Source organism: Dermacentor andersoni, chromosome 6 (assembly GCF_023375885.2).
Source record: "Dermacentor andersoni chromosome 6, qqDerAnde1_hic_scaffold, whole genome shotgun sequence".
NCBI lineage: Eukaryota > Metazoa > Arthropoda > Arachnida > Ixodida > Ixodidae > Dermacentor > Dermacentor andersoni.
In genome coordinates this window covers 50,695,893-50,717,128 of record NC_092819.1, presented here as the reverse complement: position 1 = coordinate 50,717,128, position 21,236 = coordinate 50,695,893, and the positions used below count along the sequence as shown (strand labels likewise).

Sequence of the window (21,236 nt, the reverse complement as noted above, 5' to 3'; positions counted from 1 at the left end):
TATCTATCTATCTATCTAATATGGAGGCGCACCATCTCGAAGGGATATTTCGCAAAAGAAATTTCTGTTTGGTTGAATAGGTGGTGTCCGAATCCACGCCCCAACGGCCGCCTTCCGGTTAACAAATATAGAAATCCAAGGCCATGCTTTTGCTGGCTACATGCGGCGGAAGCAATTGCAAAAACTAAAAACACGTCACGAACGTAAAACGTGGTACCCACGATGTGTTTTGGCTTTGCAACGGCGCATGCAGCCCGCAAAAGCATAGACTTTGAGATCTGCGTTTGTTACTCGGAGGCAATCGTCGCCGGGACGTAGAAAACGTTTTCCTATTGGACCTCTTCAATTGTACGTCCCTGACAGTCCCGGACTTACTGAGACGGTGCTTTCAGCTAATTAGCGTTGCGTATGCAGCGTCTCGGACAGTTCGTGACTGTCAGCTAGGGACGGATAATCGGAAAGGCCCAGTCTCTAAGCGACCGCACCCTAACAAAAACAATTATCCAAGGCTATGGTCTTGTGTAGGGCAAGCGGCGGAAGCGATTGCAAGAAACGAAAACATTTCATGGTCGCGATGTTTTGGACACCGCTACAGGCCACACTTGCGAATTCCTGTGAAGCTTCTGCAAGAAGTGACTCCGAGAAGAAAACAGCACGACGCTCGTGATTGCGTATTTTATAGGTGGTGACCAAATCCATATCCTATAGCGCGACGCCCTATGTAGATCTTAGATCTTAAAGGATGTAGATCTTAAAGGAGATGTTTTTGCTGGTTGAATGCGGAGGAAGCAATTTAGGGAGCCAAGATCACGTCATAGACGTCGGGTTTTGGCATGGGTTTTGGACACCACCTACTGAACCACTACCGCCAGCTTACGCCATAAAAGTTTTGTAGGGAACTCTATGGCTTACGCTACGCATTTATTTCTAAACTGTAAGATGGAACCACCATGGCTGCCGCGACTACGGGGTATGTAACAAAAGTAACTTGCAGCCTGTGAGATTTAACCTAGGTAAACACCACAGAGTTTCATATTACTAAACACCTTTCGACATTATGGCCGCTAGAGAGCAGCAGCGAGCATTCTTCTAGGTGGGTTTTATTGTTGTTCATCTCTCCACTTTCGCTTCGGGTTGTTTTCGGTGAACAATGAACATCCTTCTATTGCTGTATCGATTGCGGTGCATTTGTGCATGGCGTCGGACTTGCGTACTCTTTGAGCCGGAAAACTTCAACAATGAAGATAGAAGAAGTTAAAAGTAACACGAAGACTCAACGCATCGCAGCCCACAGTCATGTCAAAGGGCTCGGTGTTGACGAAAATGGCACGGCGATTCCTGTTGCCTGTGGCTTGGTCGGCCAGGAACAAGCGCGGGAGGTAAGCTGCCATCGCGTGGTCTCTGCATGCCGGCGATACGCACTTCATCGCCTTGGCTGAAATCCAGTGTTTCTGTCCTCAAAGCACGTTTGAACGCATGGATTGCGTTATTTCTAACTCTAAATCCTTTACTTAGCTCCCCTTTTGCGCAACTAGCTACGGATGTAGCGCTGCACTCATCCTTACATTTGTGTGCTAATTGAAAATGCACGAATTATGACGCGTCTTACTGTCGGCTTAGCGGATTGAAATTCTCGTGGTAACCCATCGTGCTTTTACGTGTCAATGCTTTTGAGCTGCTGCGGCTTGTTGGTCGGCCGCGACTGACGCATAGTCATCGCAACCATGCCGCCACAGACAGTGCTTGGTTTGATGTATAGCCACCGCATTTTCATTGAACAGGCCGCCGGCATCGTTGTCGAGATGATACGGTCCAAGAAGATGGCCGGAAGGGCTGTTCTTCTGGCGGGACCTCCTGGCACTGGCAAGGTGAGCTTTTTGAAATAACAGTACAGTAGTACAAGTCTTCCAGTGTATGTAGTTTGTGGATGTACGCCCGCCCCTTTCGTCGAAGGAGCATTTCTCAGAGACTACGCTGACTCATCTGTCTGCTGCATTGCTTTACTCGGTGGATAGTGTGTACCAGATGAAATCGTGCACCTTCACGTGAAAGTGTCGTGTGAGGACACCTTGCATTGTTATTGCAATCTGTTAATTATTAACTGCCAGGTTCAGAGTCTTGTATTGTTTTAGTTAACAATTCCTGCTGCTCTTCGTGGTACAAAGGGGCATGTAGTGAGTAGTTCGCATGACAAGTGTTGTAACTTGTGGGTGTCTATGCAGCTGGGCTATTTATCGAACAAATTCGCAGCATTTAAATGCTGGGACTACTGTAAGACGTAAGACTACTGTATATTGTGGCACTGACATGAATTCTGCAGTATCATCGTTTATGTACTGCAGTCTTTGATTTAGGTTTGACATTTCTTAATAAGATAGTGCAGATAAACTTGAACTGCATCTTTTACTTGTTAGCTTTGTGGCACTGTCACATGTCAGCCAAATATCATATGCAAGCTCTGTTCAGACTGAATGTTTTGCACTTTAGTGAAATGCTTGACGCTGTATGTTTTGAGGAAGGACATTGCGCTGTGCAACTGTGACACGTTTTTGTGACTGTTCAGTTCAGAGGTGACAAAATACATGGCTGAACACCATGTAGTCATTGTGGGGACTGTTTCATTATATTTTACTCTCTCATGTGATATCCAGTTATATATTTGTGGCACAGGATGGGGTGCCCTACTCATCACCCCGATATACGTTGTCCCTCACTTGATGAGCTTTACCTAGCCCAGATACCTCAATATTGTTATTCTTGTCACAGAGACATTATTATTGGGAAATGGTTGTATTTTCCTTTTGGAACACACACATTTAGTGTTATGGTTATACAAGCTGCTTTTTCATTTTTGTATTTTCTTTTCTTTTCTAGAAACTGATTTTAAGTACTTCTTGTTATATTTGAATACCTGAAATGAAGTACCCGTACAACTTTGTTCCCACCTTGTTCACATTTCTTATAAAAAGATAAGCACTGCTCATGCTAACAGTTGTAGTAAATAAGAGCCATACTAGGCGGTTACACAGTCCTAAATCTTTTTTGTAGTATTTGTTCAGCTGAAAAAAGAAAAGCGAATTATTAAAAAAGAAAATTATAACTAAAGGTGGAGAAGCTTATGCTCAATTTCTGTCCTGTGTGAACTTGCGGCACCAATAACACTTTTGCTTGATATGACAAATTTAATGGCCTTGTTACAATTTTGCACTTCTTTAAGTACGTTGCCAGGTGGCATGCTTTATTTTTGGAGGCACAAGCATCGAGTGACACTCTTGTTTCTTGTGCAGCCCTTCCGGTTCACCTCCTGGGACGGCCGGGCACTAAATTGAAAATAAATAAAAAGAAATAGAAAAAAAAATAGTACAGTATGAAATTCATGGGTTTCATTATAGATATATCAAAGCATAAGTTTACTTACAAGGTGAGTTACTGAAGTGTCTGGAATAATTAGAATTAGAAATCACTGATTACTGCACACCAAAGCACTGAATCGTAGATTTTAGAGACCCGCCATGTGAGCACGACGTGAGCACGGAATAAGGATGCTTGAATCTACTTCCTTTAAATATACCTGTTGTTTTCAGACAGCCATTGCCCTTGCTATATCCCATGAGCTGGGCAACAAAGTGCCCTTCTGCCCTATGGTCGGCAGCGAAGTGTATTCATCAGAGGTGAAGAAAACTGAAGTGCTGATGGAAAACTTCAGGCGAGCCATTGGTGAGTGCAGAAGCTTTTACTTACTCGCAAAGCAGCTGTCCTGCGCCTGTCTCGTGAAGATTGTTGCACACTGTGGTCCACGCTTGAAAGTAATGCCTGCTTATACTTAGTCTCGCCAACTCCACACATTGCAGTGGAAGCTGTGGCTTGCTTTAGCCAAATAGGGAATAAACCGGAACAAGGGCTTCTCCATGGTCCACTTCTAATTGTTTTCCACAGGACATTGACTGAATGGAAGCTTCCTGAAAGGGTTAGCAGCATACAGCCCTTCATCCCCTTTCAAGGACACGTCGGCATTTCAGTGCCGGCAAAATTGAATGTGCAGTAATTTAGAGGCAACCATGAGAAGTAAGGAGCAGGCAGCGAGGTTATGTAAAGCTCTTCTTTATAAAAATTGCCTGTGTAAACAGTGGGACATATACGTCTCGCTTTTATCGCACATACAAAATGCTTGTGAGCTTTCATATTTAACTTTATTGTGAATGATACCTAATTGGAAACACACTCGTAAGGCTTCAGACACAAAATAATACGATCTCTTATAGGGTTCATCAAAGGGTTTTGTGGGCCATGCTGTACTCCTTGCTTCAAGTGCAATTACGTTCTTTAGGGCGCAGAGTAAGGGGAGGGCATCGACGCTATGTTGTTTTGTGTCTGTGTTTTTGTGTTAATGGAGTTCACTTGTCTTTACAGGTTTGCGAATCAAAGAAACCAAGGAAGTGTACGAAGGTGAAGTAACAGAACTGACACCGTGCGAGACTGAAAACCCTATGGGCGGTAGGTTACTCTTGGTATCTGCTGCTTGTTCAGCTTAATCTGAGAAATACTTGACTGCAGTACAAAGATGATAAGGACAGAAAAACGAGGTAGTTGGGACATGCACTACTAACTGTTCATTTATTGTGACCAGAAAATATATGGTACATATATTTTGCCCAACTAACATACATTATGTTAAATCTGATAATCACTTGCCACCATGGCTCGGTGGTTATTTCATTATGGATCCTTAAGGCCCTGGACGGCATTATAGAAAGGAGGGGCGAGGCATTCTAGTGTGGCATTTTAGGCATTCGAGGCATTCTAGAAGAGCTATGGGCCCCAGGTGCCAGATGACCTAGCTACGCCACTGGCCACACCCATCTAAGGGCTGCACCCCCAACTTGGCAGCCCAAAATTTGTGGGCAAAAAATTTCCAATGGAGAAGCAGTTGCGTTTGGTGCCCCCATGGCGTGTGGGCACATTGGCGAATTTTCGCATGCTGTGTACGTCCACATTCCGTTACTAGATGGTACGAGCCACGGTATGAACAAGTCGCTGGCTGTGCCAGCACCATTTTCACTAAAAGGTTCGCTCCCGTATAAGACCTGCACTTCGTCAAAATTGTGAAAAGGAAGTGTGGCCTTTACACAAGTCTATACGGTACTTGCTTGTTTAATTGAAATGTAAAAATTACAAGTAAGGGGAAATGAAAGGGGACGAAAAAACAAGGGCCACAGGTGGGTTATAACCCACGTCTTCGCATTAGGCGTGCAACGCTCCTACACTTGAGCTACCGCAAGGCCGTTTTCCCATCCACTTTCCTGGCTATTTATGTATGTGTACTAGAGCTAACCCTGGGAGTGTTAGCCAGCATCACCACTCAAGGCCTTGGCGGCGGATGTAGAACATCCTGTCTGCCGCAAGGTGCCACATGATATGTGAACTTAGGAGAAGGTATCAATAAACCCTCGTATGCTGCCTGAAGGCATCAAAGCTGCCAGACCCTGGCTATGCAATGAATGGAAAGAAAGGGAACCGAGGGGCCCTGTTTTTTTTTTTTTTTTTTTTTTTTTTTTTTTTTTTGTGTAGGTCACAATAATATGAGGCCAATGACACAAAGGAAAGCATGTAGGGAATTACGTACCTGTTTCTTTAATTGAAATGTAGAAATTACAAATATAAAGTGAAATTTAAGTGTACAAAAAAACAACTGGTCACAGATGAAATATGAACCTGCGTCTTTGCACTACGCGTGTGATGCTCTTACCCATTGAGATACCGTGGCACGTCTCTTCTACTGGAAGAAAAGTTGGCCAGTGGCTGATCTGTTCCTGGTGTGTACTTGAGTTTATTGAGTTTACTTCTCTTCTCCAGGTTATGGCAAGACTGTAAGTCACGTCATAATTGGCCTCAAGACTGCCAAAGGTACCAAGCAACTGAAGTTGGACCCGACAATTTACGAGAGTCTCCAGCGTGAGAAGGTGGAAGTCGGCGACATTATCTACATAGAGGCCAACAGTGGTGCCGTCAAGGTAAGGCTCAGTGAGAGCGCCCCAGGGCACATCTTGTCTCTATGTTGCTTTAGGCGCAAGGTTTGACTGGTTTCTGCTGATAGCGTTTTGGTATTTTGGGATGTTGAACTGGTGCGAAAAAGGCTACTGAGATAGAAACACACATGAGTGCTAATTGCCATTTGAAAGTCAAGTGGGCCAGCACAGATTGTATAGTGACATGTAGCAGCGCGAAAAGACATTGCGAGGCCTCATTTGCACATCTATTTTCCGCTTTGTCCTGCCATTGTCGTGGCGGCAGCTCCCATCCGGCAAAAGGTCTTCGGGCTAGTTTCCCATCAAAAATACGTAGCAGGGGACGTAAATCACTGCTCTACTTCACCATTGCTGGGTCAACGATGGAGCCGTACCCTGTAACCAACCAGGGAAACTCATGAGCTTTGCCATCTGTAGCTTTTTCACCGCAATGTCCCTGTGCTCTCTATTGTACCCTGAGGCGCACCAATTTCCCGTCCGGGTATAAACTGGTTTATATTTACTTACTTTAAGAACCCAAATGTTTACACTGGCATATATGCACATATGTTTACACTGGCATTGCTCTCAGTAAGTTGCAGTAGGCACCTTACTAAGCAGCACCTAAGGCACCTTACCTTACTAAGTAGTTTCTATGCTTGTGCTTTCCTCTTTTCAGAGACAAGGAAGATCCGACGCTTATGCCACCGAGTTCGATCTCGAGGTGAGTTGTGTGAAGTCATTTTATATTTAAGTGAATCACATGATATGTGAATGGTTGTTCCACAGGAACATTACTGCATTTAAGTTGCAAAATTGTGGTGGTGCAAGTCAATGGAGCATGATTTTGGTTGAGTACTTGTCAAAAGTATTTGCCATGCTTCAAAACTTGGGACAGAAGGACAGTTTCATGTGCTAACTATGGTGCAAGGCAGTATAGAAGACTACGGTATTTACTCGCATAAGGATTGCATTTTTTTGTAACAAAAAATTGATGCAAATTCAGGGGTGCGATCATTATGCGGGTTAAATTTCCCGCAAGAACAAATTTTTTTTCATCCTGCATTTGCTCCGGGATGATAACGGGTCAACAAATAGGCAGCTGTCACTGTATATATAGTGCAGGACACCAAAACAAGAATGGCGGCCGGCGGAGCTAGCCGAACGCGATTTTTTTCTTCTCGTGAGTACATTACGTGCATTGAAACAGTTTCTTCCGTATCTGTAATGAATATTATCGTTAATATCGGCAAGCTTGCGGCAATAACATAGCCATGTCCACTTTGAAGGGACAGCAACAGATGGGCGCGCTTAGCTGCCAGTGACATAGGAACACATGGCGGGCATGCTGCGGAAACTGTGGCATTTGTCTTCACTACTATCCTAATAAGGCACGTTCCCGCTAAGGTTGGGCGAATATCTTAGCTGTGTTACAAGCGTCGGCATATGAATAGGGTACACTTCTAACATATCATTGTAAACGTGGCTGCTATCGTTGCCGCTCGCGATTTGTAGCGTGCCCACGAGTGCAGATGAGAAGAATCAAAAGGCACCTTTTTTGTTGTTGTTGACCACAACCATAACGCCTACACATAATAAGGGCAAGTTTGGTTGTAGCTTTTTTTCTTTGTCATGGAAGTGATGAAAGGAATGAAATGGGGCATCTGCTTAATAATGTTTGGTGCGTGCAGACGGCTTGGTTTGTCTCGATTCGTTCGCGTAACATTCGACAGATGGTAAGTGCGATCATTATTAGCTAGACTTGGCACACGACATATCGCTGCAGCAAGTTCGGGGTGCGATCATAACACAGGAAATAAAAAAAAGCTAATTTTGACGACAAAATTCAGGGGTGCGATCATTACGCGAGTGCGATCATTACGTATGCGAGTAAATACGGTATTTAGAGTACACCTACAGGCAAATTTTAGGGCCGTCTTATATATCGGTGGCACTTATTGTATAAGCTTGCGTGAGAGCTGCACTTTTTTTTTTTTCTCACAATTTTAACGAGGTGCAGCCCTTGCATGGTCAAAATTGTGCACACTCCGGATCCACGGATGTACTGTTTCGTCAGAGACCAACGCGCAGCTCTCGCCATCTACTAGCTGCAAGCAGAAGTACACAGTGTGTGAAAATTCGCCGATGCACGCATTGCTTCTCCATTGTAAATATTTTTCTCAGAATTTTAGGCTGCCGAGTTGGGGGTGCGGCCCTTCTACAAGTCTGTACGGTATCGCTGTTTGCTGACGTGTAGCAACCCTGGTGCTTACTGGCTTGACCCTGTATCTGCGTTTAGTGTCGTGCACTTATAATTGCATTTCTTGCAACTGTAATGTCCTGTAATTATTGGAATGTAACTTTTTTGTATTCCTCTATTGTACTGTTAAACATCAGTATGATGCAGTCAGTGAAATCGGCAATTTGCTTCATTATATTAGTTTTACTTTTTATGCAAATAACTACAGTCACGGATAATTTTTGTTGCACTTAAGAGGTCACAAAATTTTCCGAATCATTGGGCAATCGGAAAAGGCAAACTTGAATGACAAAGAAAAAAAAAATCATTTTGTTGAATTTGAGAGTTGGCGACGTAAAATACCATTTCATTCCTTGTCAATGGTACATATCTTCACGTCAGCGGTACTACAGAGCGAGTCCGTCACTGCTGCGAGCGTTAGTGAGTCACGAGATGAGATTTGCAACTTCAGCACTGCTTTTGGGCAAAATAGAAACAAGATTTGCTGATTCATTCAGTAGGTAAATGCATGTTGACAAAGTAGGCATTTGGGGGTTTATTGTTTTCTTGATACCCTCAATAATTCAACATTCTTTTAATTTAAACATTTTTTGTAGCCTTGTGAAATCCTAATTAACAAGGTATTACTGTACAAGCGAAGTCAGCCACGCTTTCACGTCCACTCGGCCCTCTCAGCTGGTAGTGTTGGCCGCAGCTGCACGACCCTATCGGGAAAAGCGCCTACAGCAGGGTGCGACTGCTTCGTCTGCCTCTCACTTCAATGCGTCTCCGAAACTCGAGATTACAAAACCTTCAGTACTAAACGCACAGGAAGACGGACCACATGATGCCATGCTATCTAGGCACGCCCAGTCTTTGCACATGCGGCAGATTACTTCTAAAATGGGGCACACGGGCTGCATACGCGCTCTGCCGCACTGACAGCCATGTGTAGCCACAGCTGCACTAGAAAAAGGAGACGCGCGCCAATGTGCCTCCACTTCCTCCCCTCCTTACCTTGTGCGCGCTTGATCGTGTTAGCATGAGCTCGCTTCCCGCTCCCCTTTCCGCTTGCTCGTGCAGTACAGATGGCGCTCATCAAGCCGTCATCCTTTCTGGCTCACCCTCACATGCTTTCGCTTGCACCCAGAGCATGCAGCGCATGGAGTGCGGTAGGATCTTATCGCTCTTAAACTTTATATGGAACGTGACACTGGTCCGCTTCGGCAGACGCTTTTGGTCGCGCGGCGCGCGATTTGAGAGGTGTGTTTGCAAGCAGCTGATTTTAATTCAGCCATTTAACCATCTGTGTCCGTGGAAGTTTCCTTTTATTGCCTTGGCATTCTTTCATGGTGAAATTTCATCATATTGATATTGTGTATAAACGTGCACACTTTGTTGTGTTGAGGTTCTAAATACATGGTGTTCTATGGACAAGTAGTTATAAAAGGTTAGATACAGTTGAAACCCACAATAACGAAATCGCTGAGAAAAGTGACAAAATTCGATTTCGTGGGAATTTTGTTGGCGCAAGAATTAGACTGAAAAGACAAGGAAATGGCTTGCAAAACGAAGGTTTATTGCCAAAAGTTTGTAAGTTTACTTTGCCGAACCTTGCCTTTGCCGAAGTTTGCCCCATATATTGGTCAGCAACAGCTTGGCACTGTGCCGGCAGCACTGTCATCGAGTGCACCTTTGGGCAAATCTTGGTCCGGTGTCGCTGGATCAGCGCGTGATGCTTGCCGAGTGGCAATAAAGCCGGCGTGCTTAAAGCAATTTGGAAATCATGACCACACACTTCACTGCACCAATTCCGAGCAAGCCGAGAATGTAGGCCTTGTTCATTCGTTCGTCCAGGCTATTTGCTTGCATCGATAATCATCGTCAATTGTTTGTGCAAGATTTCTTCTCTATTCAACTCCAACTTTGAAATTTGATGCTCCAAAATGGAGTTTTCTTTCCCCTTAACCTGCACCAAATTTAAATTTTCCCGCTCTGAAAATTGCTTGAAATCCTATTTCAGCTGTTGCACCCCTGTAATTTGCTGTGTCACAATTCAACAAGGTGTCCCCCTAGATTCGTGAACAACCACAGACATAGCTTACAACATGCCACGTGGTCACATGTTTCCTTTCACCGGCCATGCAGGCTCAGCGGCTATGGCTTTCTGTTGCTGAGCACAAGACAGCATGTTCGATGCCTAGTCATGGCAGCTGCATTTTGATGGGCGTGTATGCTTAGGTTTAGGTGCGTGTTAAAGAACCACAGGCAGTCAAAATTAATCCAGAGCCCTCCACTACAGTGTCTCTCGCAGTCTCGGTGTTGTTTTGGAACATTAAGGCCTGCAAATCAATCAGTCATGTTCCCTTTTATTTTTATTATTTTTGTGCAACCGTACTGTCCACATTCCTTTGCCCTGCAATGCTTAATTTTGATGAATTATTTAAATCTCTAGTAGATATGCCTTGTAGGTAAGTTTCAGCTGGAGCTAGTATGGGAAGCTCATTGTATTTGTTTCTGCATCTAAGGTCCATTTGTCCCTTTCAGGCTGAAGAGTACGTGCCACTTCCCAAGGGAGATGTTCACAAGAAGAAGGACGTCATACAGGATGTGACGCTCCATGACCTGGATGTTGCTAATGCTAGGCCTCAGGGCGGCCAGGATATTTTGTCCATGATGGGCCAACTGATCAAGCCTCGCAAGACAGAAATCACTGGTGCGCAGGTTAAAATGCTGCATTTTTTCATGTTAAGTGTTTACTTGTCAGGTAAATACTGTTGAGGCCTGTCCTTTGATTGCTTGGGCTGTGGTACTGCTGCACTGTACCATGGTAGTAATGTTTTGGGACAGGCCCGCACTGTTTAGGACAGTGACATTTGCTTACACATTTTGTTGAAATGCATCTCAGAACAAAGGGCGTGTTAGATTCTCAAACATGACCTCACACTTTGTTAGACAGGCTTCAACCTCATATTATAATATAACTGCACTTAGTGGGGACTTCGGAAATACACTCTAAGCCCTGTATTCATGAACGGGCATAGACTTAAAGCTCTTCCTTGACTCCGTGATGTACCCGCCGTGGTGTGCTCAGTGGCTATGGTGTTGGGCTGCCGAGCACGAGGTCACGAAATCGAATCCGGCCACGGCAGCTGCATTTTGATGGGGGCGAAATGCGAAAACACCTGTGTACTTAGATTTAGGCGCATGTTAAAGAACCCCAGGTGGTCGAAATTTCTGGAGACCTCCACTACGGCGTGCCTCATAATCAGAAAGTGGTTTTGGCACGTAAAACCCCATAATTTAATTTTGTAACTCCATGATGATGATTTATTGGCATCCCCTTTGAAATGGGGTGGTGACAAACTGTCACCCGAGTCTGCTTGAGTTAATCAGGTATGCTACACAAGCTGTTCGTTCTAACATTTTTCACAACTAGCGTTCACAGCACAGAATGGAGGACAATGCCACCTCTCAGCTGATGGAAACACTGCAGTTCAAAAGCGCCCCTTAGTGATTCTACAAGAAGCTTATTGAGAAATACATATTTGACCTGATGTACTTCAGTAGTGACTGGAGCACCTTGGCAATTTTTCACGGTGGAATTGCCATAGAGTGTTATTAAAGCACAGTGACTGCTTCAGTTGAAAGGCATCACTGCCGTCGACTTCCTTGCATCGAGGTGGGCTATCAAGTGGAGGAGTGTTATAAAGCAGCACTTGTAACTGCTCCTAAGGCTGAATTTCGTGTGCGTCAAGCTTGTTGCCGCCCTTTTACTGTATAACCTCTTCAGGTGCTGCGCGTACAATTATACACTCCAAGATGATGTCTCAAAATCAGTATCATGAATCAAACTACCGTGGAATCTCGATAAACGTAATTTGCCCAAACGGAACTGCCACATAAATGGGACACCATCCTCAAGGTTGGTTGGTTTTGTATTCGTGCAATGCTCTCTGCGGTGTCTCTCCGTAAATGTAACTCCTCATAAAGGGAACCGATTTCCCTGGTTCCTTGAGGTTCCACTTAAAGAGACTCCGTTGTAATGATGTTTGAAACATGTTGCATACACATATCTGCCAACTCTTCCAAATTTTCCGTAAAATGTACGAATTTCGAGCAGTCTTACGATTTTACGAATCTTGCTTGAAATTTTACCGAAAACATAATATTTGTAAAAAAACAACCATCAAAATGTAGTAAAACTACACCCTGGTACCTTGCGCCGCCACGAGAGGGCAATATGTATGCGTGGTATCATCAGCAGCTGCAAGGTTCTAGTGACTTCTGTCGTGTACTAGGAGGATCACAAATCCATATTCAAAACTTCATAATGCCGTTATAGCGCCTCTAGCACCTCCGCAAACCTGTTGCCATGCTGTTGCCTTTGTTCGTCCGGGCGTGTGGGTTTGGACTTCAGTCACTGCAGTGTTGGCCTGGCATTTTGTGTGACTAGCTGCCGCATCTGACGCAGTGCGACTCCGGCCTGTAGCAGCCGTGCAGTGTAATGGCGGGCTCGAAGTCCCGACAGTACCAGCAAGTGTTTTTGAAATCATACGCGGCAGAATTTCCATGCTTTGTGCCGTGGAAGAAAGGGGAGAAGTTCGGATTCTGCGCCACGTGTGTCTGTGATGTGAACATCTCGCATGGCAGCAAGTCTGACATCAAGGTCCACATCACTTCAAAAAAGCATCAGGGATACGTGCGAGCCGCAGACAGCCAGCCAAGCCTAGCAAGTTTTTTATGCAGCAACAGCGACCTCGGTGTGATTCATGCAGAATGCCTCTGCACAACGTTTTTAGTTAACACAACATCCAGCTGAGTGTCAACGATCACGCCGGACCACTTTTCCGGAAGATGTTCCTGAAGTGCGAAGAAGCGAAACGCTAGGCCTGTGGACAAACAAAGACGAGGTCAACTGTTTGGGAAATGGCCGCCAACGCGGAGTCTCCTTTGCTGGATGCCCTAAAACGGCAAGTATTTTCGATCGCTGTGGATGGCAGTAACAGTAGGGACACGCAGCTTTACCCTATATTGTTGCAACATATTTCGTTAAAGAAACAAGTAGAGTCAAAAGCTGCCTTCTTTGTCTCGGAACAATCCAAGGGAAAGTGACGAGTCACAAGATTGCAAATCTGTTTCTGGACGAGATGAAGTCTTGGAATTTGCCTGTTGGAAACCTGTTGGCTACATGTTCGGACAATGCCAATGTCATGATCGGCAAGAACAGTGTTTCTACTGTATTGAGAGAGACTCAACCAGATTTGATAGAGGTTGGTTGCCCGTGCCATCTCATCAACTTGGCCGGCTGAAAAGGAGCTTCATGTCTTCCTGTAAAGGTTTATGAGGCTTTGGTCGACATTTTCATTAACCTAGAGAAAAGCTCAAAATGTAAAGATCGACTTAAAAAATTCCGAAAAATGCAGGACACCGAGGCCAGGAAGATGCTGAAGCATTCGCCGACACGTTGGCTGTCATTGGGAAAGTGTTGGAAGAGGCTGCTCGACCAGTGGAAACCACTACTCAGCTTTTTTTTTTATCAAAAACAAAGCAGTGCAACAAGCAGAGCTTGTTTTTGGAGTCATGCCAAATTCCGAAGACTTCCTCACAAACCCCCAAGAACCCTGCACTGACCCCAAAGTCTGCTACAGATCTTCACAAGACTCCTGCAGGCCTCTGGAAAAAAAGCACCGACGGCTATGAACTCCCACTAAAGAGGAAAGAGCTCATTCTGGACCTCAAGCAAAAAAACTAAAACTCTATACCAAGGATTCTGGGGAAGCCAGCCACGTGACCCATGAGGAGCGCCTGTTTTATTTTTTGTCATCAGAGCTAAACTGGGCATGCTGTCTTTTTCTCCGAAATGTTATACCGCTTTTTGAGAAGGCAAACTGCCTTCTTCAGGCTCCTCAGATTCATGTACTGAGCGGCCTCTTCAACCACCTTTTCGAGGATCTCCCGACTAGAATTGTGCGCCCAGGTGTTGTCAAGACATGTCATTCATTGCTGGAAGTTCACTATGGAGCTGCAGAGAGCCAGAAAGGTGATGAAGACATAGTCTTTGGCAGCACAACCTACTCTGGTTGAGACACTGAGCTACATTGAGAGAGAGCAGTTCTTCTCTGCTGTACGTCTGTACTTAATGGCAGCATGCGATTACATTTGCCACAAATTCCTGCTAGAAGATGTCAATCTCAAGATGACTGTAGTTGCTCAAGTACAAGCTCTAGAAACTGCTTCATTCAACAGCGTACGTCATTTTATTGTGGCATTCCCTGCTATCCTACCCCAGCAGAGTGACGAATCAAAAGAAGCAATCGACACACTTAAAGTCGAGTTTGCCAACTTGCAAGCATATCAGGTCCCAGTCGACATACTGAACGAGCCACGGTGCGACCTGCAGTGGTCGCAATTACGAAGCGTTCGAAGTGTCGACGGACCGCTCAGGTTCCACAGAATTTCAATGGTTATGCTGGGTATTCTCTCCATTCCCCACAGCAATGCTGAATGTGAGAGAATATTCAGCAATGTGAACAAAACTCAGAGTTTCGCTCATCTGTGTGTGAGAAAACACTGGAAAGTCTGCTGATGGTCAAGGGGCACCAGAGTGGTACTTGCTTTGAGCAAACCTACACGGAGAAGTTTCTGAAGCAGGTAAAGTCGGCAACAGCAAAATCATTGCAAAAATAAATTGTGCCCCTGTGGAGTTTTCGCTCTTTACTCTCCAAGACACGGATTTCACTTACGGTTGTGAAAATGTGAGTAAGCTTGTTGCAAAAGGTAAATCCCTAAAGGATAGTGCTGCTTTCCCCCCCCCCCTCCCCCCCGCCGCGATAGTTTTACGAATTTCCATATCTTCAGGTTGGCAGGTGTGCATACATATATGACACTTCTGGTTGTGCCTACTATGTGCAAAGTTCAATACTATGTGCAAAGTGTGCAAAAAAATAGAAAAGTGAGAGCGTGGATGTCTGGCTGTTCGTTCACTTCACATGCAGTCATGCAGTGAATTCCTTTATTTTCGTTTATACTCTTTTTCTCCATTCCTTTTGAAGTGTCTAGTAAGTGCAGTCACAATATATGCAAATTAGCCTTCTTTTTTCTCTCTTTGTTGGGAAAGAAAAAAAAAGGCACTATAGATCAGGAGAAACAAGAAGAGTAAAAAATGCAACACACCTATACTCTAAACCAGTGATGCTCTTTTTTTTTTTTCTGTGCACATCGAGTATGAAAAACTGTGTTGACATTAAATTCCCTGTCACAAGTTGCACCAGCCACCAGGTGTGAGATGCAGAACGAGGGTCTATCCATTGTCTGGCTCCGATTTCCTTGTTTACTACACTGGATTAATGAAACGGTAAGGGAAGGATCAGCAGCATACAGTAGACAAGCCCTTCTCCCTGACCACAGCCAGTTTTCATTACTGAATAGCTTGCATGACCCATAGCTTTCACTGCAGTGCATGAATTCAATGAGGCTGGGTACAGTAGGCTGCATAGTAGAAGGCTAGCGTCGTTTCTGGATTGGTCTGCCCTCCAAAATTAGTGGCAATTTCAAAAATGTTTGCGTTCTCTGCTGTGACTTTCACTTTTGTTCTCTTTTAATGCATTCAGCAAATTAGGTGTCCACAGTGTAAAATGCTGTTTAACACTGCTGTCGCAACCTATGCTGAACAAGTAACAACATAGTTTTAGCTTGCCCGTATACATATTATCCTTCACGGAATACTGGGTTACCAGTGACATGGACAGCCGTGTTTATGGCATGAACTTGTGGTACAGAGTTTTAACTCCAGTAGAAACAGCTATTATTGCAGTGACCAACCATGTTCTACTTAGCTGTTGGTGTAAACTGCTGGAAATTACATAATTGCTAACACGCACTCCCTGTCTTCTCTCTCTTTCTTTTTTGCAAGAACACTCGCGTAACGCAGAAGTGCTTCAAACATGTCGTTGTTCAACAAAGCATCACAGAATAACATTGCAAAAAGATGGGTAGGTGGGCCAGTTTGTAATGCATTATAATAAAAACTTAGAGCGCAAGGGACGAAGAAGAAACACACCACGCGCACGTTTGGCATGTGTTTCTTCTATGTCCTTTGTGTTTTTGGCGCTCTAAGCTTTTATTATAATACATCACAGGATGTTGCTACTAGTATTGTTACTGCAGTTGTCTCAAGAAACTCGATATTTCATAGGGTAGTACATATAACCGACAAGGGACAAGCTAAAACTAAGCTTACTATTATTGCAAATTAATAGTTCAGCATTAGCCAACTCAAATACGTCAGTGGTGCACTCTCTTCACTGTTGTGGTTCATTTGTTGCCTGCAGACAAGCTACGCAAGGAGATCAACAAGGTGGTGAACAAGTACATAGATCAGGGCATTGCTGAGTTGGTGCCTGGAGTACTCTTTGTTGACGAGGTTCACATGCTGGACATTGAGTGTTTCACCTACCTCCACCGCGCCCTGGAATCCTCCATAGCCCCTATCGTCATCTTTGCCACCAATCGTGGCCGTTGCACTATTCGGTAAGCTGCTTTTAACAAAGTTTTTGCTTAACAATACTCCTTCTAAACTTGTTTTTACATTTCGTATGGGCTCTGCAGCTGTTGTTGGAAAAACTGCCATGAGCCAGACAAAAGACGATGGAATACTATAACTGAGAAAAAAAATATTGCTGCATTCACTGGCCCAACTTATAGAGATTCTGTGGCCTGGTGTGTTGCTCTCGCTGTAGACAAAAAAAATGCATTTGTAGTAATTACACTGCACTTATTTCAATTGTGTGTGGTATTGATTTGAATGTCAATTATTTGAAGTTGCTGTTGAGCATTCTGTTGTGTGCACTGTCTTGAAGAAGTGGCATAGTAGGAGAAAATCTCAGTTGTATGGCCAAAGTACACCCACTATATCTTTTTATAACTTTTTATTTTGTAGCCATATTCAAGGAGTCAACTCTTATCTACAGTTTATCTGAATTTCAGGGTGATACGAATTCCGAAAAAGCCCTGGCCTTTAAGAGCACTCACTGCGGCATGCATTGAGCTCTGGCAATGTAGATGAAAAAGCCAGCAAAGTTTTACGCATGCTGCAGTTGTCTACTTAGTGACACTGATAGTTAAAGATCCAGAAAGGTGTCAGTGACTTCTTTAAATTAAAGCACAGTCACCAACCGATAATTTAGGCAGCTCTTCTGCACCACCACTGGCCCCATAGACCTAATATATAAGGACGACTGAAATTTCAGACACCTTACCGAACGCCGTTTGAAAATTTGGACCCTGCCTACATGACAGCATGTTAATTTGACCACCGAGTCGGAACAGAAAGTGTAGTATTCTTGTTTCAATGCGTTGCGGGCACGGTCTCTGTCCGTATCACTGGCGCCTCCTCAACAACGAAACTAAAGAAGCCTAGTCGATCTGGTAGCCCCTGGCAACACCCAAACCCCCAATACCACGAGACATGCCAAGCCAAACGGCTAACCATTGTAAAGACTATGTGTCATGTCAGCGGTGCAAGTTCCATGTGTTCGTTGTTAGTTCCTTGTGTTAAACAGTGACACGGTCACGGCCGACAGGTTTTGATGGCACAGAATCATCAAGCAGCTTCAGATCACGTCAACTGTGCCCTTGATGTCGGCGTCGACGATGGTGGCAATTATGTGTGGGTAGTACTACTGGACAGTGACACAAAGAAAGCTGCGATAATTTTGCTGTTGGAACGCAATTATCGCCCTTTGGTGCAGCGGGAAACTTGTTAAGACGCAAATTGGACCATGGGAAATGCAAACTCGCATGAAATAGTCATCGGCTGCGTCATGATGCCTTCATTCCTCACCAACAGTGCATGTGTTGACCTTACTTTCGTCTACTTGTAGCGACATTGTCCAAATAAAGACTGACCAAGTCGTAGATAACTATGTACACGTAAATGTACCAACACATTGATAAGCTTTTTGGGCTGCTTACGGAATTAAGTCACTTATTTTTTCACAAATTCAATACTTTGGACTCGATTACTCACATTTTTAGGCAGTCTTCGTCACGTCCAATGATCAGTCCGTGACTGGAATCGCCATATATAAACGAGACTGTCATGTTGTCATTGTGGTGCTTTGATTGTGGTTTATTGTGAACCATACAAAACTTTAACAATCTGAACGTATTTCGAGGTGCCAAGGAATTCGTGTTGGTGAAATTTCACTGTACTATAGTATTACCTTTGGCAGCTCTAATATGGTGTCAAGTTAAAATTCCGTCTTCCGTTTTCCAGGGGAACTGAAGACGTTGTTTCTCCTCATGGTATCCCCTTGGACTTGTTGGATCGGTTGTTGATCGTGAGGACAATGCCATACACAAGAGAGGAAATGGTTCAGGTTAGATCATTTTTTTTTAATCATGCAGGTTTTCGCCTTTCATCGTGCGAATGTCAGCGTGAAATTCACTTGCGCATTACTTTTTCTCACTTGCAGATTCTCAGAATAAGGGCACAGACAGAGGGCATTGAGATAGACGAAGAATCTTTGCAGGAACTGGGAGAGATCGGCACACGTACCACACTCAGGTATATGCCGCCCGATATTGTAGTATTTGCGCTAGATGCTGTTCCTTGGCAACGATAAGTAATGATAGCAATGCATGGGGTGTGATACTCAACCGTGAGGTTTTCAACACCACCTGCGTTAGTTCTTTAGTTCAGACAGCTTTTAAAAAAGTTATGTGGAAAGGATAGTGATGTTCCCACCTACTAGGTAGATTTCAGGAAGAGACTGTCATTATTTGCATGACCAATTGCAATGTCCAGTTAGCCAATCAAAATATTTTCACTAATTGAGTGTTTAAGCATTAACTTTAGGCCTCATGTTGGAATTGCAATATTGAAGTCTGGTCTGCTTAGCAGAAATCGTAAGGCTAGCATCACTTTTCAAGATGTGTGTCTCTGAGAAATGCTAATAAGTGCATAGGCATTGCAGTCGTGATCTTGAATTGCTGGAGGTGCGCTTTTGGGAAACGTCAAAGCAATTTTTAGCAGATTCGATGGACAGATATCTTGAGAGTGGTGCTAGTCTTGGGACTTCTGTTAAAGGGCCCCTCACCAGGCCCCAGAGCAAATTTTGTTTATATGCTGGTTTATACACCTAATGTGGTCCGTTTCCCTATGTGAAGATGAGCCGATTGTGCCGCACACTTTACCACACCACAACAAACTTGGCGCACTTCTATGGAAAAGCCTATATTCATCACACAATTCATCACAGACCACCACCTGGTTCATGTTCACAAGTAAGAAAGGCCAGCAACACCAGATTTTCACCATGCAGTTTACCACACACCGACGTTCCCTGACACAAGAAAATTTTGGAGATTCACAGTCAGTCCACGTGCATGCCCACTTACAAGCACTGTGCGACAGCACCACACAGGAAGCAGGTGGAAGCTACGTTTTGCAAACCAGGGTCACTGGACGTGCACCGGAGACGCCACGCTCTGCTGCTGCGGGCATGGTGTGACGTACCCCAGGAGAGGTCTATTGCTACACTCGCATGACGTGGACTCGTACGCGGTGCAGCGCCTCAGACTGCTCTGTCAAGAAAAGGAGTAGAAAGTGTAGCTGAATATAAAGAGATCGCACGTAAACATGCTCGAAATGTAGCTAGCGAATATGGTTCGTTTGTCATAAATTTGCAAACCAACATTGCAAAAAATGTTTTCATGCAGGTATGCCGCACAGCTGCTGAGTCCATCGAGCCTACTCGCCAAGGTTAACGGTAGGACATCCATCCGCAAGGATGATGTCAAGGAGGTCAACGACCTCTTCCACGATGCCAAGTCCTCGGCCAAGATTTTGGCAGAAAACAACGACAAATACATGAAGTGAAGAACCTCCTATACCATTTGGTCTTCTACGGGCGCCATCACCACAACCACTTCGTCTCTTGTGTTTAAAGCCATTAAAACCTGCATCACATCCTCTTCTGCTTTCAAACATTGTCCCGTCACCCGAAAGCCAGGTATTGGGACTGAGGTGCATGCATTCTGTGGGAACTGCTGTGGCATTTTGAGTTGAACTACACTTCGTGCTGTTCATAATTGTATTATAAAAATTAAACAGCGAATTCTGTCAGCAATAAAGCGTCATTTATTGCTAGGAGTCCTCTGGTCTAAGAAGGTCTCTTGCATGTGGTTTTCCATCAATAAAAGGTACCTTAAAGAAGCACGGTACGCAATAAAAGGTACCTTGAAGCCAAATGAAGTTTGCTTAGGCATTTACAGATATGTTGATTTTAGTACGGGCCTGGCATCAGTCCTGTATTAGTCTGCAGATTTTACACTACAGCAGTAAAATGTCAAACATCTAGCTTGGAAATTACCAGTTCATAACACCTGCAAGTGCAATTTGCATATTTTTTTAAGAAAAAACAAAACAAAAAAGAAGTAGGAGCAGAGTCAAGAGGTTAAATTCCCTAGCAGGTCCAAGTTCATTTTATTGACCTCAAAATGATGCAAGCAGGCCTGAGCCAAATATGGACAAACTTCACTTGGAAGTGCCTGGGCCTCCCTCTTTGGTTTTCACATGGTTTCTGTGGTTTTCACATGGCTATGTGTTTCTGAGTTATGGCATTTCAAAATAACCATTTTGGAGTGATTTATTTTTGGTTTCCTTAACAGCTTGTTTATTTCTTTTTTTTTTTTTTAGGTGGCTATGGTGATCGTTGTTAAATGGAAAGAAGTTCACTTTAGTTGACTTTCTAGGTGCTGAGCAAAATCTCTCTGCTCCAGTGCATAGTCAAGGGCGATGAAAATAACAGCAAGACTAATGTACTAGCATAAGTGTACCATTCTTCTGGAATCATCACTGTTGCTGTGTAAACCTGGTATTGTTTTAGGAAGGAATTGGGCTGCATTTCGGACCAGTCACAGAACAGTTCTTTGTGTTCATCATTCCCAAAGCTTCATGTTCAGTGGCCACAGATAGAAAAAATGGT

At 44.2% G+C, this 21,236-nt stretch overlaps 1 protein-coding gene across 1 annotated transcript; it reads left to right on the top strand.

Annotated features, from left to right (window-relative positions):
* Positions 1 to 1,157: 1,157 nt before the first annotated feature.
* pont (RuvB-like helicase pontin) lies at positions 1,158 to 20,401 on the top strand. Its single transcript, XM_050171772.3, has 11 exons — positions 1,158 to 1,379; positions 1,782 to 1,868; positions 3,585 to 3,717; positions 4,411 to 4,494; positions 5,854 to 6,011; positions 6,685 to 6,729; positions 10,792 to 10,960; positions 16,578 to 16,776; positions 18,524 to 18,626; positions 18,723 to 18,814; positions 19,969 to 20,401. Exons 1-11 carry the CDS (start codon positions 1,239 to 1,241, stop codon positions 20,126 to 20,128), a joined length of 1,371 nt encoding a protein of 456 aa, XP_050027729.1. The 5' UTR covers positions 1,158 to 1,238; the 3' UTR covers positions 20,129 to 20,401.
* The last annotated feature ends 835 nt before the right edge of the window (positions 20,402 to 21,236 follow it).

Bases quoted from the DNA above. Each gene is read 5' to 3' on its own strand.
- pont (XM_050171772.3), top strand. From the start codon at position 1,239: ATGAAGATAGAAGAAGTTAAAAGTAACACGAAGACTCAACGCATCGCA. The intron at 1,380-1,781 runs GTAAGCTGCCAT...TTCATTGAACAG, and splicing joins GCCAGGAACAAGCGCGGGAG to GCCGCCGGCATCGTTGTCGA. The intron at 1,869-3,584 runs GTGAGCTTTTTG...TGTTGTTTTCAG, and splicing joins GACCTCCTGGCACTGGCAAG to ACAGCCATTGCCCTTGCTAT.